The 17,108-nt window shown below is 41.5% G+C and overlaps 1 protein-coding gene across 2 annotated transcripts in view; it reads right to left on the bottom strand.

Annotated features, from left to right (window-relative positions):
- Positions 1-17,108, bottom strand: part of grid2 (glutamate receptor, ionotropic, delta 2) — a gene marked incomplete at its 3' end in the record, with an annotated part of 744,548 nt that overhangs the window by 272,076 nt on the left and 455,364 nt on the right. For both annotated transcript variants that reach the window (XM_079516745.1, XM_079516744.1), the window contains exon 4: positions 8,277-8,482. In XM_079516745.1, coding sequence (XP_079372871.1) covers positions 8,277-8,482 — 206 coding nt within the window. The remainder of the gene's footprint in view (positions 1-8,276; positions 8,483-17,108) is intronic.

The raw sequence follows: 17,108 nt of genomic DNA on the forward strand, positions 1-17,108 counted from the left end.
GCATTTGCAGAGGGACCAAAATGGCCATTAAATTGAAAGGATGGTACAATAAATAAAACGGCATGACTTGGCACGCTGATAGAAGCACAAATCAAACCATGCTGGCAGCTTTTAATTTGGTGTCTGAGCGCTCATCAGTGGATTATTAAAATATGGAAAGCTGCTGCCCCACCTGCTGTGCTGAACTTACAGTGTGTGTGTGTGTGTGTGTGTGTGTGTGTGTGTGTGTGTGTGTGTGTGTGTGTGTGTGTGTGTGTGTGTGTGTGTGTGTGTGTGTGTGTGTGCGCGTGTGTGTGTGTGTGTGTGTGTGTGTGTCCATAACAGTAACTATGATGGATTAATTTAAATAGAGGTTTTGAATAAATATATTTTTGGCATAATTTTCCCACGGTCATTGCCTCTGTCTCTCTCTCTCTCTCTCTGCCATCAAGGTTTTTCATTGTTTCATAGAGGGAATCACACTTCTATGTGATGAGAATATATGCAAATAAGCCTTAGTCTTAAAAATAGAATATCTGGTATCTGAAACTGACACATGGTGACGCCGTCTAGTCAGTGAACCAGCAATGGAGTCAGTCTATATGCAGGAGTAATAAGTATACTGTCACTTCTACCCCATGTCTACTTTGGGGCCATGGAGAGTATGAAGTCTGTATCCATGTACTGATTATACCGTATGCCTGCATGTCTCAAAAAAGAAAAAATACAAAATAAAGTCGGATGCCACTATGAGAACTGTAATTGTTCCTGTATAAAATGCATAAAAGCAGACATGGTTGCACCTCATTTTTGCTCATGTAATGTGATATTGGTGTTATTCTGTTGCTATAAAATAAAGTACAAGGTAACTGTAGTTCATTTCTGCAACAGAAGTTGCACATGGTCTCTGGCTCTACACAATTAAACTCCCCCCTCCCTGTTATGCAGATGTTGCTACTTCTGTTTTGTTTTTTGTTTTGTTTTCTGTACGATATTGAGTAATGACAATTTCTTCTAGACAGATCTATTTGTCTGCTTTAACAATATGCAAGTCTCTCTTTCGCTGCTTATAGTCCTGTATGTCTCTTTCTCCGCATATACAGTATTCATCTTCATGCTTTATTCCATTTTTTGGTTTATCTGTTTTTAGTTTTTTTGTATTTTGGTTTTGAGTGTTTGTTTTCTGATTCATGTATTTTGATTACTCTGCCTATTGGGTGTTGTGTTCTGTGTTCTGTGTTGTTGTCTCGGCTACATTAAAAATGAGAACCTGCCACTCAACTGTATTTCTGAGAATAAAGGTTATGATGACTCTTTCTCTTAAGTTGGGTTCAGACCTGAATAGTTAAAGCGGTGCGATTACGTACAAAGTCAATGCAAATACGATTACGCGAATGGGCGTGGCGTGAACGGGCACAGCCCAAAGCGACGCGAACGAAGTGAACGGCCAACTGGTATCTTCGCCCCGGCTGGAAAAATGCAACCTGTGCGAACATCGCGACCAAAGTAAAGCAACTGGAAACAAATATATATCTTCAGGTTTGAATGCCCCTTTATACAGCATGTCTCTTTCTCCGCTAATACAGTATGCATGTATCTTTCTCTGATTATAAGTGTGCATCTCTCTAGGCTTTGTCTTCTTCATTACAAGGATACCGTAGTTAGAATTCAGTCAATATTGCACATACCCCAGTTCTGTCCTTTTTAGATGGGTTTAGACCAGAAAATCTCCAGATCCAAAATTCTCTGATGATAAATATTTCATGCTTTGAACATCAAATGTCAAAATGCACACTCTCCACATTTCTGCATACTGAAGATCACAACAAGATTATGTGAAGGAGAGAGAAAGGTGGAGGCAGTAGACTTTTCCTCCAGTTCTTACTAACGTGCACAAGCAATCTCTTATGTAACCATAATATCAGTGATGGGATTCATTCTGAACACGAACAGTGTCTCATTAAGAAAAAACTGTAGTTGTATAAGGCATGGACACAACCCCAAAAATAAAAATAAAGAAGACAGGACAACCTCAATCTGGGCAAATATAAAACAGGTAAAAATGCATGGAGGTTGGGGCACGGTGGCACAGTCGGTAGCGCTGTCGCCTCACAGCTAGAAGGTCCTGAGTTCGATTCCCACTCGGGACGTTGTGGGCGCTGGGGACGTGTTCCCTTCTCTGCGTCATCAGTGCCCATAGCCTAAATTGCAAAAGGGCTTTTCTGTGTGGAGTTTGCATGTTCTCCCTGTGTGCCTAGGGTAGGTACCCTCACAAACTGCCTGATGAAGGGGAAAGGAACTGGTTGAAAAAACGTGTTCCTTGAACAGAGTGAGAGTTACAGCACTGATACACTTGTGATTGCTTAATTGTGACTACTATATGCACAGCCACAAAAACAGTTTCCCCCTGAACTACAATTATTATTACCCACTTTCCCATGTTCAAAGTATTTGAACATTAAAGGCATACACTTCCTTTGTGTGAAAATATTGTAACTCATCAATGTTTCTCACTGAAATCAACTTTCACTGGGCTTTTACCAGCTCAATCAGTTTCCTGGACACCATGGGGCCCTATAATGATATGCATAACAAATGACAAATACAAAATAACAAAACAACTCTGCTTAGTTTGGTAGGAACAGTGGTCATTCAGTGCCAAACTAGATAGTTTGGTGGCCTAGGAATGGCGGCTATATGCCACACCCCCCTAAGTGCAGGACTGGAAAACAGGTCAACAAAGCAGACTAAAGTTAAATTGCAGAAATTTGAAAGTGTGGCTGTGGCTGTGTGTGTGTGTGTGTGTGTGTGTGTGTGTGTGTGTGTGTGTGTGTGTGTGTGTGTGTGTGTGTGTGTGTGTGTGTGTGTGTGTGTGTGTGTGTGTGTGTGTTAGAGAGAGAGAGAGAGAGAGAGAGAGAGAGAGAGAGAGAGAGAGAGAGAGAGAGAGAGAGCACGCATGGTGGAATATGATTTGTTGTTGAACCCACTAGATGTTGAACAACACTTGCAGAGCTCACAGCCAGGGACAGAAATGGCATCACATCAGGGACACAGCCCCATCAGTCACAGTCAACGACCACAACCTCCCCTCAACAATACACCACACGGTACGTGTGGGGCTAACAACACACTCATGACCACTGGATCTATAATCAGAGGATCTTTTTAATACATTTGACCCTCGCCTCCCCTCTGTCCCCTCAGCATGCAACCTCTCTCTCTCTCTCATCTCTCTCTCTCTCTCTTCTTCTCTCTCTTCTCTCTCTCTCTCTCTTCTCTCTCTCTCTCTCTCTCTCTCTCTCTCTCTCTCTCTCTCTCTCTCTCTCTCTCTCTTCTCTCTCTCTCTCTCTCTCTCACCTCTGTTCGATCCTCATGTAACCTCTCTCCTTTCCACAATTACTTCTTTCAATTTATTTCTGGACCATCTTTACGACCGCCTTATCCACCCTCCCCTCTGAGTTTCGGAACATCTTTTCAGTTGCAGTCTCCATCAGGCCCCCTAATGCATCTGGAAGGGAGGTGCTCTCAGTGACAAACGACTGCACAAATAACTCTGATGGAATAAAAACAAGGTCTCAGACAGCCTCTCTCTCTTCAGGTCCCTACGTGTGAATGTCTTTCGGTCTTTCCGCATGTCTCTTGCCCTCTTTTTCTGGCCGTTTCTCTTCATAGCTCCTTGCCAGAGACAGCTATGTGGTCATCAATCTATAGCCCACCCATCTTATCAAGCACCCAGCACTTAGACCGCTTTTCACTTGTTGTCGGACACAATTAGAATATTAATGACAGCTTCGTCAGTCCCCAAAAGGGAACATCTTGCCGGAAAAAGCTAATTAATGTCTTGGTCACAATTTTAAATCGATGCGGTAATTGATAAAAAAAATGACAAAAATCAATTAATTATATCTCGATGAATAAATGCATCATATTTAGTGGAAGGTTATACTGGTTTGGTGACTAGCAACCCATTGTATTATTTAGGGGGAGAAGGTCAATAATATATTTTTGAGGGCCACCTATGCCCAGCTTTGTCTGTTTGTGTGAATTTTAGCGATGATTTGATTGGCTGATTACCCCATAGCGATGATTTGATTGGCTGAGCTTAAAAGTGAGGCCAGAAATTGAAGAATTGTGATTGGCCGGAATGAGAGAAAAGTGAGTACGCCTATTGTGATTGGCCGGAATGTGATGATGTATGATGATAAGAGCGCCCTCACTTCACACAAGTGTGATTTTTATGGAAAGTGACACTGAGCATGACCTTGCTAGCTTGGCCCTGTCGTTGAAGTTGCATAATGGATTCCTGTGCACTAGTCGCTCACACACACACACACACACACACACACACACACACACACACACACACACACACACACACACACACACACACACACACACACACACACACACACACACACACACACACACACACACACACACACACACACACACACACACACACACGTGTTCACCCAAAGCCTTTCACCGCCTCTCTGTCACGCCTCCAGCCAAATTAGATTGTGATTGCTCTTGAGGTCACTTTAATTAAACTGAGATGAGAACATGACACGTGGGATTAAGCATCACCCTAACTCTTCAAATTATGGATTCATAACTGCCACTACAGCCTATTGCTTTAAACCATGACCTCCATACTATTTCTATAGGAGGGGGGGGGGGGGGGGGGGGGGCACTTCTCTGATTGTCTCCTACCATGATGGAGATACTGTATGAAAAGAGAAGGAGAATGAACAGAATGAGGAAACCAACATAGAGATGGGGCAGAGAGAGAGAGAGAGAGAGAGAGAGAGAGAGAGAGAGAGACATAGAGACACAGAAACACAGAGAGAGAGAGATGAGCAGGGAAGGGATAAGACTGAAGAGAGTGGGACTGAGGAGAATAGCTTCTTATCAAGTGTGAATTTGCACAAGTGTCATGCTCAAGGCCTTTGTGAATAATGCATGAGACTAGTCGTTCCATATTTCAATTGATCTGGCTAATTGGTATAGATGCCAAGAAATAACTTGAGTCAGCCAAAAGGCCATGGCCGATTATCATGGGCTCAGAAAGCATAATTAATGTATATATGTATGACTGATATACAGTATATACACTTATGCATTTAGGGCTCCAATTAAGAACACCACAAATCCTATAATAACCAGATCTTATGGCTAAACGTCTGCATGGGAGTATTGCTGAGGTGGCTTTAATACATGTGTATATTTATGTTCATAGCTGTCCAGAAGAAGGTCTGCGGCTAAACCTGCAAATCACTGGAATGATCATTGTCAAATGTCTTGTACACACTGCCAGCAGACCAAGGAACTGAAGGAAGTACTTGATAGTACATATAGTAGATCCACCGTCTGTCCATATTATTCATAAGCAAGACTGCTGTCATCAATGTGATGTGACATCAACATGACATGATATCCACAAGTAAGCGGGGAGGCCGTAGCTGAGTGCGTAGAGAGGCCGCCTGGGTTAACAGAAGGTCCCCTGTTCACGTCCCAGCCCCTGTCTACTGTATGTGTCAACATTTCCCTGAATAACACACTTAACCCTAGCTGCTCCCAGAGGCACTGCCCCTGTAGCGCCCACTCACCCTGACATGTAGGATGGGTTCAATGCAGATGCATTATGTTGCCATGTACGCAAATATACAGTGACAAAAACAACAAAGCTGAGTGTGGAGTTTTGCGGACGAAATTGTTATTAAGCTACACTGTTATTAGACCCTGTTATTAGCTAAAGCCAGCTCTGTAAATATTAAACAACATACACTGAAGTCCCCCAACTCTAGCGAGGAGAGATATTTTCCCAATACATGGGAGGTGGGAAGAATACATACGCAGGCATGCACGCGTGCGCACAGCGCACGCACTCACGCATAATCGAGTGTCGTCAAGTAACTAAAGTAATACTGTATATTACTTTCAGTAATATTATTACTTTTTTCCAGTAACTAGTAACGTAACTAGTTACTTTCACATTTTGAGTAATAATATTACATTTACTTTTTTCCAAAAGTAACGTTACTATTTTCACGAGCCTTGGTGGTACTGTGGGGTTGAGTGTTTATTTATAATGGTAGACTGGGTTGGGGTCGAGTTGCTTTGCAGGCTGTTGATCCGCTCTAGATCTAGACTCTAGGGCGGATATGGAAACGATGCACACTTGTCTGTACGTGTGAAGTATCGGATGCAGAAGGACGGGCCTTAAACCGTCCAAAACGCGGAAACAACAAACTAGTGTGTGACTTGTGGTAGACTGCAAGAGAAGTAAACAAACTAAACATGGAGGAGGTGGAGGAGACACCGGCACCACAAATCGTTTCATTCATTACTTGGAAGTATTCACATTATTTTGAGTATGTCCGTGATAAAGACGAGATGAACATTAGTGTCCGCTGCAAGTTGTGCATAGGGAAGAAGGTGTGGCTTTCATTTAGTCTGTAATTTAATTTCATACACAGTAAAAGTCTTAGTGTTCATTTAATTCAAATTAGTGTACAAATGGAACCAAATGTGGGGGAAATACTGCTAATGTTGAAAATGGGGACAAAAGATGCAATTACTGGGGTCGAGAAAAAAAAGTAATGAGTAACTATTTACTTTTGGCAGGGAGTAATAAGTAGTGTAACTATATTACTTTTTTTGAAAGTAATAAGTAATAAATTACTGTTTAAGAGTAACTCTGACAACAGTTTAATCGCATATGCGTGCACACACTTATTTTATTTCTGTTCATTCTGAATAATGTGGCTGTAATCTGTGTGTTGGATTTCACTGTGTAGTTGCAGGCAGCATCACAGTATGCTGATACATGCTGCTTTGCACTACGTTTTCAACAGAAATTAGTGTCACTGTCAACATGACTGTAGTTTGTTACAGTGTTCCACGGTTACAGACATCGTCCACAGATATCGTGAGATTGCCTAAGGAAATGCGCTTCATTTACCTGTTCATACACAGTAATTAATGGTATGTGTTGTATGCCTCTGCACATTGTAGACACATGCATATGCGCTTTAGTGTTATATGCCTCAGTTATATTTAGTTTGGCGTGGGTGTCGCGCACCGAAAATAGACGCTCTGCAAGCTTCACAACGACACGTGTTAGCTTTGATCTGTACCATCCAAGTGTATATCAGACATTGTATGCGTGTGCGTACAGCATATCAGAACACCCACACAGCACTGCAATGTGGTGTGTATTCCTATAGCTACAGCTACAGCGTTTTCCTATAGTGCAGCGTGCCTGGTGTGTCCTCCTCTCGTGCCATGAGCGTCGCATTTTCTTGCGTTTTTTAGACGCACATCAAAGTTAAAATACTAAGCAAGGCTGTCGGGAATTTAACCCAAGCCTCTCTGTCAGGCATCAGTGGCTACGCCTTAACAACTCAGTTAGTGGCACCTCGTGACTTCCTACTGTGATGCCGCCGCTAGTGTATAGGAACTAGGAACCTAAATTGTACATACGAATTGAGGGACATGCAGACGAAAGGTTTATATTAGCTGTATTTAAGTACCGTACGATGATATATAATAGCACAGCAATGGCAAGAGCTCCACTTGCCTGAAACCCTTTCATCATCATATCATATCATATCATATCATATCATATCATATCATATCAGGCATGTAACGATATATCGTATATCGATATAAATCCTGACGATATGAATCGATTTAATAAAATTTGGAGAGAAATTAGACTTTGATGCTCATTACATCAAGGAAGGCAATTATGTTTCTGCACTGTCAAAAGTAATGCTACTTCTTTTGCAATGTAGTTAAATAAAAATGTGAAAAAAGCTTGGGGGGGGGGGGGGTTAAGATAAATTATATAAAATAAAGAAACTGTAATTTTTCTGGAAAATATTTTTTGTTTAAAATACCGTGAAAAATCGTATCGTGAACCTCATATCGTGATACGAATCATATCGTGAGTTGAGTGAATCGTTACATGCCTATATCATATCATATCATATCATATCATATCATATCATATCATATCATATCATATCATATCAAATCAAATCATATCAAATCATATCAGTGTTGGCATAGATGCCCCACTCCACATCCATCCACACCATGCTATTTTGCCTGAAGTGGCTTGCCAAGGTGTTTCTGAAGCATCCGTGCCTGTAGCGATGTGTCTCGGTGTGATGTGATGTGGTGTGTGGGCCTGTGTGCCTGCGTGCGTGCGTGCGTGTGCGTGCATGCGTGCGTGCGCGTGCGTGCGTGTGTGCGTGTGTGCGTGCCTACACATAAACACTATTGCGTACCTCAGTGATAAAAGCCTTGGCAGTAGCGGGGCTCATGAACAGCACGGCCCTGCGCAGCGTGTCTCTGTAGCGGTGCAGCTCCTCCACCCGCATGGTTCTGAACAGGCTGGTGATCATCATGTTGATGTTGGACTCCACCTTCTGCAGCGACACGTCCATTCCCTGCTGAGAGGTCCGGTCCAGGAAGTCTTCGATGCCACGGATATCTGGGAAGTAGACACAGGGATGTTACAGTTCACTGACTGGGGCTGGGGTGGGGCGTGGTGGTGAGGGGAGTGGGTTGAGCTGGACAACGATAATATTCATCGGCAGCTTAGTTGATTATATTATTCAGAACTTTAACATACTATAGCATACTGTATAGTTGCTGTCGGGCAGAAACCTTGTATGTCCAAAACTGTTACTTTTCAGTAGATGGAGAAAAAAAAGAACCTGCAGGTTCTGATGGATCAAATGTAATTATAATTTTGTCACAATCTCTTGTTAATACTTTTCATTGGTTCAATATTTGTAGAAATCCACACTCCACAGACACACTTAACCACTATTCGCTTTCCAAAGAATTTCAAACAGCGAATATGATGATGTACAGTAGGTAATAAATAGTACTAAAAGTATGAAATTCGCTAGGATGGCAGGGGGACAGCTTGAGCTCAGAAACCCTGATTGGCCATTGGCGGGATAATGGATAATGCAATGTGCCAACCATGGCTCAGCACAGGCACTTACTGGTCATGAATCTCGAGGCCTTGCTGTTGGCATACCGGCCTTGTTTTCAAGCCATATAAAAAGTAATGTACGGTATTGTTGAAAACATTGGACCTACAGTACAAAAGATGTTGAGTGAACGCCTGAAATCCTGCCTCCTAATAAATGTGTAGCCTACATATATGCTCTTAAATTGAACCCTTAATTGTGGTCAGATCCACTTATACACATATCATGAAGCAGACCAGTAGTGGCAACCATGCCATTAGTATTAACCATAATGTTATAGGGCTACAGATATAGCTTACTGTTAGACTCCTGCAACAGTCAGGGCAAAGGCCAAAGGTTTAATATTCCACTGTGTCCATCCACTTTGATAAGATCGGTGGTGGTAGAGTACACAAGACAGAACAGAAAGTTTAATCTTTCTTGTGTATCAAAAGACAGGTAGGTACGTTTGGTGTCAAGATGGTGGCGGCCATGGTGGAAATGAACACAGAGTCAGGAGGTCAAATGCAGCCACACCATGATTTATTCCCAAAAGAAGGTTACAGCATGGGAAATGGCATGGCACAAGCAGCAAACAAATAGGACATGTTGGTGTGCCGCCCCACCATGTCCTCTCACTGATCTATCACTGAGTGTGTGTGCTTCCTGGCATCCTTTTATAGGCAGCTGAAACAATCAGTGCAGACTCTACCATGTTACCGGTAACCACAAACATGCAACACTTCTAAACCCCACATAACCACGTCACATAAGCCTATAAATCTATATCACTACACAGGTAAGTAAATATCAATTATGCCCTCTATTGCAAGATAAACCACATATCCCATTATCATTAGCAGCTTCAATGCACAACTCAAACACCCCCATGTCATTTCACTGTGGTCCAGTCCAGACCCATATATGGTGCTCTGGTAGCCTGTGGACACTTTTGAGCTGGATCACTAGATGGCGGTAATGCACCATAAACTGGTTGCCAACTGCCGTAAAACAAAAAGAAGAAGAAGAAGAAGGGGACACTTTTGCCCGAACACACAGGAACAGAAGCAGTAAGTATTAATTTACCCATACCACAGTCACATATTACATATTGTACTTATATTGCACTTTGTATTGCACTTGACCAAATATTGACCAAATATCCCTCTGTTTCCCCAGGTGGTACTGTCCAATACTGAGTGGCCATCCTGCCGGATAGGAAACAACTCCCATGTTTATAATACTTTCAATAAACCAATTCAACTCATGACTTTTCCTTTGTGTGCAAATACAAATGACTAAAGTGCATATGCTGTGCAAATATAAATACTTCAATCAAAAACTGGTAGGCCTACAATATGTGTGTAAAATAAGCATACATGTGCAAAATATAAGTAAGAGGACCACTTCGTTACATCGACTCAACGTGGAAACTGAACAACAAGGCAAGCACACTGAAAGCAGCACCATTGAGCCCCATGAGGCATTAGCCGGGGAAGTGCCTTTTAACTTATTTAGAAATTGCACAGTCAGTTTCCACGAGTTGACAACATCCACATTCTGTCGATAACACACAGTAGGACGCAAAAAGTGTCTTTTGGCGTCAGCATTTGAAGGCAATACATTAATGATGAGTCCTGAAGATTAGAACAGGCTGCAAAGAAACACTGCTGCAATGATCTCCATTCAAAACAAACCTAAAGACGCTAGTAACAGTTTCCAATATCTGGGCCGTTCCCTGTTCTTAATGAGCTACACTAAAGGTCAAGGTAATCCTAATTAATGTACTAAGGTTGACGCAGTCCGCTAATGGTGTGTGTGTGAGTGTGTGTGTGTGTGTGTGTGTGTGTGTGTGTGTGTGTGTGTGTGTGTGTGTGTGTGTGTGTGTGTGTGTGTGTGTGTGTGTGTGTGCACTCGCTCATGTGTTCATGCGTAATCATGTACATGTCAGTTGAGTGTGTGCGAGTATGTAGGTACCGGTATGTAAAGCAGGCACTTAATAGTCTATTTGATGGCAACAGATAACACTGTTGTCATTGTTAAGCAATTAAATAGATTGATTAGGGTTTGTCAAGGGCCAGGGCACTCACTGGGGCAATGCCATGACAATGTTGAACACAAAATTGGGGAGCTGTAATGACGTAAAGACAGCTCAGAGGGATGAAAATGTAGAGAAACATAATGCCAACAGCAGCAGTGGTGCATGGAGAGAAACACAAAATAAAATAAAAAGATATCATATGATGCTGCTAAATATAATATTGTTAGACAGGTTATGGTTCAAAAGGTGAATGAGGTTCGCCAAGAAACAGTGTGTGTGTGTGTGTGTGTGTGTGTGTGTGTGTGTGTGTGTGTGTGTGTGTGTGTGTGTGTGTATGTGTGAATCCCCCTGGGCACACGCGGACAGCCGCGGACAGAAGAAGCTGTCTTTTACGTCATTTCCGAGTTTTTAGACAGCTGGTGGATGGAAAAGAAGCTCCACCCCCGCGGCTGACTGCCGCGACGGACAGATTCCCGGAAACGCTCTCCTCCTCGGCAGTCAGCCGCGGAGGTGGAGCCTTTTTTCCATCCACCAGCTGTCTTAAAAACTCGGAAATGACGTAAAAGACCGCTTCTTCTGTCCGCGCATGGAATCTAAAGTGTGCTTAGGCCCTGTGTGTGTGTGTGTGTGTGTGTGTGTGTGTGTGTGTGTGTGTGTGTGTGTGATGCCAAATCATTACCCTTTCCCAGATTGAAGAAATGAACAGGAAGTGCACAAACAGGAAATACACTACAGACACCAACACAACACAACAGAGAGCGCAACACAACAGCTTGTCTCTCACTCGCTATGCCTCTGTTCTTATTCAAAACTGCCTTGTAAACAGATTTGGGCACTGCCCAGCTGTCGTCCTCTGGACCTCTGGGCATGCATGCGCGTGCGTGCGTGCGTGCGTGCGTGCGTGCGTGCATGCGTGCGTGTGTGTGTGTGTGTGCTCGCCAATTTGAGCTGTTCATTAAATCTCTCACATTATGGGCCTATAAAGCCAGGGCATAATGTTCCTGTCCCCACCTCACCTCTCTGCTCTGGTATTTAATGCTAACTTTACTTAACACTGTGTGCTGCCGAGTTATAACGGTGTGACGTGTGTGTGTGTGTGTGTGTGTGTGTGTGTGTGTGTGTGTGTGTGTGTGTGTGTGTGTGTGTGTGTGTGTGTGTGTGTGTGTGTGTGTGTGCAGTCATGCACGTACGTGAAGGTGAGAAGCCGAAATGAGCAAGCAGAGATGATGAGATGGCATGTTAACAGAACGAGGCTGCTTTCAATCTGTCCACAAGGCTCAAAACAGGATGAGTCTAATTACAATCAAAGTTATTGCAGCCACCCTCCACATCATCACTGACATTAGAGTAACTCGCAATGAACAACACCAGCTGTTAACTGCATGCACCCTATTACCCCTATTCTGGGCCTTTCACAACATGTATATTCGCAGACAATTTGCAGAGAAGAAAAAAACAGCTAATATACAGCTTTTTGGTGTGTTTCATCTTTGTGAACTTATTTGTTTATTTTCGATGAACAAATTTGGTGTAAAGGGACAAAAGTAGTGAACCAAGTATAGGGCATAGAGATTTCCAAAAATCAATCAATTATTTAAAGCCTCGAATCAAGCCATCCGATCCTGTTGAATTGTGACCATAAAACATTAGATTCTGTGGGGGAAAGAAATGTATATAATTACACCAATGTGTGAACTGAGCAGTGTGTGTGTGTGTGTGTGTGTGTGTGTGTGTGTGTGTGTGTGTGTGTGTGTGTGTGTGTGTGTGTGTGTGTGTGTGTGTGTGTGTGTGTGTGTGCGTGTGTGCGTGCGTGCGTGCGTGCGTGCGTGCGTTGGCTAAACAGACATACATACATACTGCAGGGACATACATAGACAGTGCCAGACATACAGTGGGGTCCCATTCCTTTTTTCCTCAGTCTCAAAGTGACATTTATCAGAACCCAGAGGTACCTCTGATAGACACACCCACAGACCCACCCCCAGATTCTCAGCCACACCCACAGGTTTATTTTAATATGTGGAGTGGCCATTCAACCACCAGGTGGCTTCAAGCCATGATGAGCAGAGCTGCACTGAGTATAGCTTGCAATATGCAGTGGAGTGGTGGAAAAAGTATCACATTTTGTACTTGAGTAAAAGTATCAATACTGCAATATAGAAATACATTGAAATACATACTGTTACAAGTAACAGTCCGGTATTCAACATTTACTTGAGTAAAAGTACAAAATTATTGGTATCAAAGTGTACTTAAGAATGTCCCATTTCAAGTTTTCAAATGTATACAAATCTTTTGAAAATAGCAAATCTACAAGCTCATAATCTAGCACATCACGACGTATTGTGAGCTTGTAGATCGGCTATTTTCAAATAGTCTACTATACTGAGGAAGTGGTTAATGCATGTTTTTTTATAATAATCAAAATCTCCAAAGTAACTAGTAACTAAAGTTTGCAAATAAATGTAGTGGCGTACAAATACAATATTTGCCTCTGAGATGTAGTGGAGTAGAAGTAAAAGTATTGGAAATTATGAATACTAAAGTAAAGTACAAATGCCTCAAAATTGTACAGTACAGTACTTAAGTAAATGTTACTTTCCACCACTGTGGAATGGTGAGTGGTGACTTTCTTAATATCATTTAAATATAAAAACTTAAATTATTGGTTTACCATGCAGGCCAAAATAAGATTTTTTTTGTCCTAAGTCAATGGTTTTGTTATGTCATCATGAGTAAGTCAGTAACAGTTTATATTTACCCCTGACTGTCATGAAATGTAGTGGAGTAAAAGTACAATATTTGCCTCTGAGATGTAGTGGAGTAGAAGTAAATAAAACACACATTAACAACTTCAGCCCTATACACAATTTGGCCATTTTATGAAGCGATGAAGTGTGAGCTTGTAGATCTGCTATTTTCAAAATATTTGTATGTATTTGAAAACTTGAAATGAAAAAAAAAATGTTCTCTCTCTCTCTCTCAACCCCCTCTCTCCGGTCTGAGAGGTGTGAAGATACGAGATCTGGAGACTGGCTAGTGGCTGGCTACCCCCTGCAGCCCACCTAGGCTTTTTCAGTGTGTATTCTTTTTCCAGACAGAGAGAGAGAGATAAACAAGCTGGTTCCTTTTCAAGCAAAAAAGTAAATCAAGTAAAAAGACTTTCACTAATGCTTATTGTAGAACTTTATACAAATTATTCTTCAGTGGTGGAAAAAGTACAAATGTTTTTACTTGAGTAAAAGTATCAATACTGCAATCAGCCATTTATGCCCATTTATGCCCATCTAGTTTCCCTGTAAAGTAGCTTGAAAACTTATAGTTGCATGTTGCCGTATTGGGCTTAATTGTTTCTGAAGCTTGGTTGCTTATATTAAAAAAAAAACAACTTGTAGCAAGCTTCACAAGCTTTGCTTTAGAGTTGATCGATTCATATAAGAATTGAGAGTTGAGATTGAGAATAATGTTATCTATCTAGTGCTATCTGGCCCTACACAGAGAAACTGTATGGGGTTCACTCAAAAACCTGAGTAGACCCCAGACATGTTTTAAAGAGAAAACAAATACCCCTTTAAACTAACTTAAAACCAAGTAGTGGGAAAAAGTACTAAATGTTTTTACTTGAGTAAAAGTATCAATACTGCAATGTAGAACTATTTTGTTACAAGTAAAAGTTCGTAATTCACCATTTACTTGAGTAAAAGTAAAAAGTATCAAAATGATTATAATAATTAAAAGTACAGCAGCAGTCTGGGGACGCATGGTCCTCCAGCCAGAGGTGCCTGCATGGTGGGGGTGGGGAAATGTTTTTTCTTTTCTTTTTCTATCAGTGGTGAGAGAGAGAGAGAGAGAGAGAATTTCCCACATTATTTTTGCCCTTGCAAAGTAGCCTGTAGTGCTGGTTTGCAATAGTTTGCCAAAGTTTTAAAATCAGTGTTTTATACTATACAATTGTACAGAACAAAGAATGTTTGTTTTTGCCATCTTTGTTGAAGAGTCTGAGAAATTATGTTTTAGTTTATTGTATGCCAGTGTTCATTTTTAGTTGGCTAAGACTAGATAGTTTAAGCAGCCTAGGCAGGCCTAAAGTTCAATGGATTGTTCAAAGACTGAGCTTAAATCAGAAATACATTTGCTACTAAAAGTAACACTAAGACTAAGTTGCTAAAATACTTTGTCTTACTATAATTACTAAAATTACTAGGTTCCCCCTGCCGTTTACCTGTGCCAAGCAAGTGTGTGTGTGTGGGGGGGGTGGGGGGGGGTGCAGGCCTAATGTCTAACACCTAATAGGTGTCTGAGCACTAGGCCTGGCCATGCTAAAGGCAGTATAACCAGTTTCCTCAGCTACAGCCTTCCCAATGGGCTCTATGTAGCCAACACTTCCGCGTTCAGTTTGGGCCGCCGGAACGCTTCCGGTCGGCAGAAACTCATTCACTGTGAACGTACGGTCGTGATTTTGTAGGAATAAAGTTCAGTACTTTATACAACACTATTTCATTTGATAATGTGATGGCATAGTTTTTCGTAGTTTGTATTATTTGTGTTGCGACGTTGACATGATGACATGAGTTAGAAACGTCTTAAATCTCCTGTTAAAAACGAGAGCTCTTCATGGATTTCTCCGTTGTTGCCATGTCCGCTTGTTATAAGCGACTTGGGGCTTGGCTTCTTTTCATAGACCTGATTGCTTATTTCTCTCACACAATTTGGCGACATCTACCTCTTGTCTCCAGCTGTTATACACAGCAGTGTAACAACCGGTGTTGCCAGATTGTGTGAGAGAAATAAGCAATCAGGTCTATGAAAAGAAGCCACTCCACAAATGAGCTACTATAATACTTAATATTTATATACTAAGACTATAGGACATCGGCAGCTACTTGAGAATAGCAGATCTACAAGCTCGCAATGCGTCGTTGTGAGCTTGTAGATCAGATCGTTTCTAAAATAGTTTTTCTTTATACAAAAAAAAAAAAAAAAACTGGCACAAAACATTCAGATGGGGGTCTGTGTGCACAAATACATGGGGGTCCTTGGCTTTATGACAATGTTTGAGCATAATCACAGGTTTAAACAACATTAGGGAACAAGCCTAAATAAGCATACACTTCAGAAACAAGCCCCGAAAAACGCAACCTAACCTGTCAATATTTTCAAGCAACTTTACTGAAAAACAAGACCAAAGTCGCTTATAACAAGCGGATTGGAGACTTCTTATTCCAATGAATTGGATTCAGTTGTAAAAGGAGCTGGCTAAACAGACTGTGTTCTTTAGCGGGTGGAAGGGGCCCGGTTGAAAAGTAATATGTAACTATATTACTCTTGATTCCAAGTAATAAGTAATGTAATATTATTACTATTTCACAAGACAAAAAATCATCAGCCTGCCGCCTGCCTGCCACAAGATCATTTCACAATAGCAAGCCCCATGCATTAATGTGTCCTGTGCCTGGCCCCTGGCCATAGTGCTAAAAGCAGAATAACCAGTTCCATCTCCTCACTCAAATGGATGTATTTGTAGACACAGGTCTTAACTACCAATTTTGAGAAGGTTTTTCGCATAACATTTCTTTCTAAAATGGGACATTCATTTAGTATGTATATTTATGTGATTGTGACAGTATTAGACACTTTTTTGGCAGTTTGAAAAAAAAAAAGTAGAAAATACACTTTATGCATAATGTATCATTTAAAGTTTTCAATCTTTTGAAAACAGCAGATCTACATTTCCACAACTATATATATATATATATATATATATATATGAGATACTACGGTAAATTAAAATTAAAAGGTTGAGTATGGGTATATTGTTTCACTCCTTGACAGCAGCAATGACAATCCCTAAAACTGCAGTGCAAATTACTTAGCTGGAATGTATAGTTGCTGTGGCCTCTGTCCTACTGCCACCTACTGTCCATTTATTATATTACACAGTGGGTGAAAAAAACACACCCCTTAAGGCTAAACCCCACCCAACAGAGGTGTGGCTACCAGAGGTATTTTTGGGCTGACTGACATTGATAGGTACCTACAGATGTCAGCCCGGAACAGACGAAGGGGATGGGACTGTACATGGAGACATGATAGGG

This window comes from Electrona antarctica, assembly GCF_951216825.1.
Source record: "Electrona antarctica genome assembly, chromosome: 12".
Taxonomy (NCBI): Eukaryota; Metazoa; Chordata; class Actinopteri; order Myctophiformes; family Myctophidae; genus Electrona; species Electrona antarctica.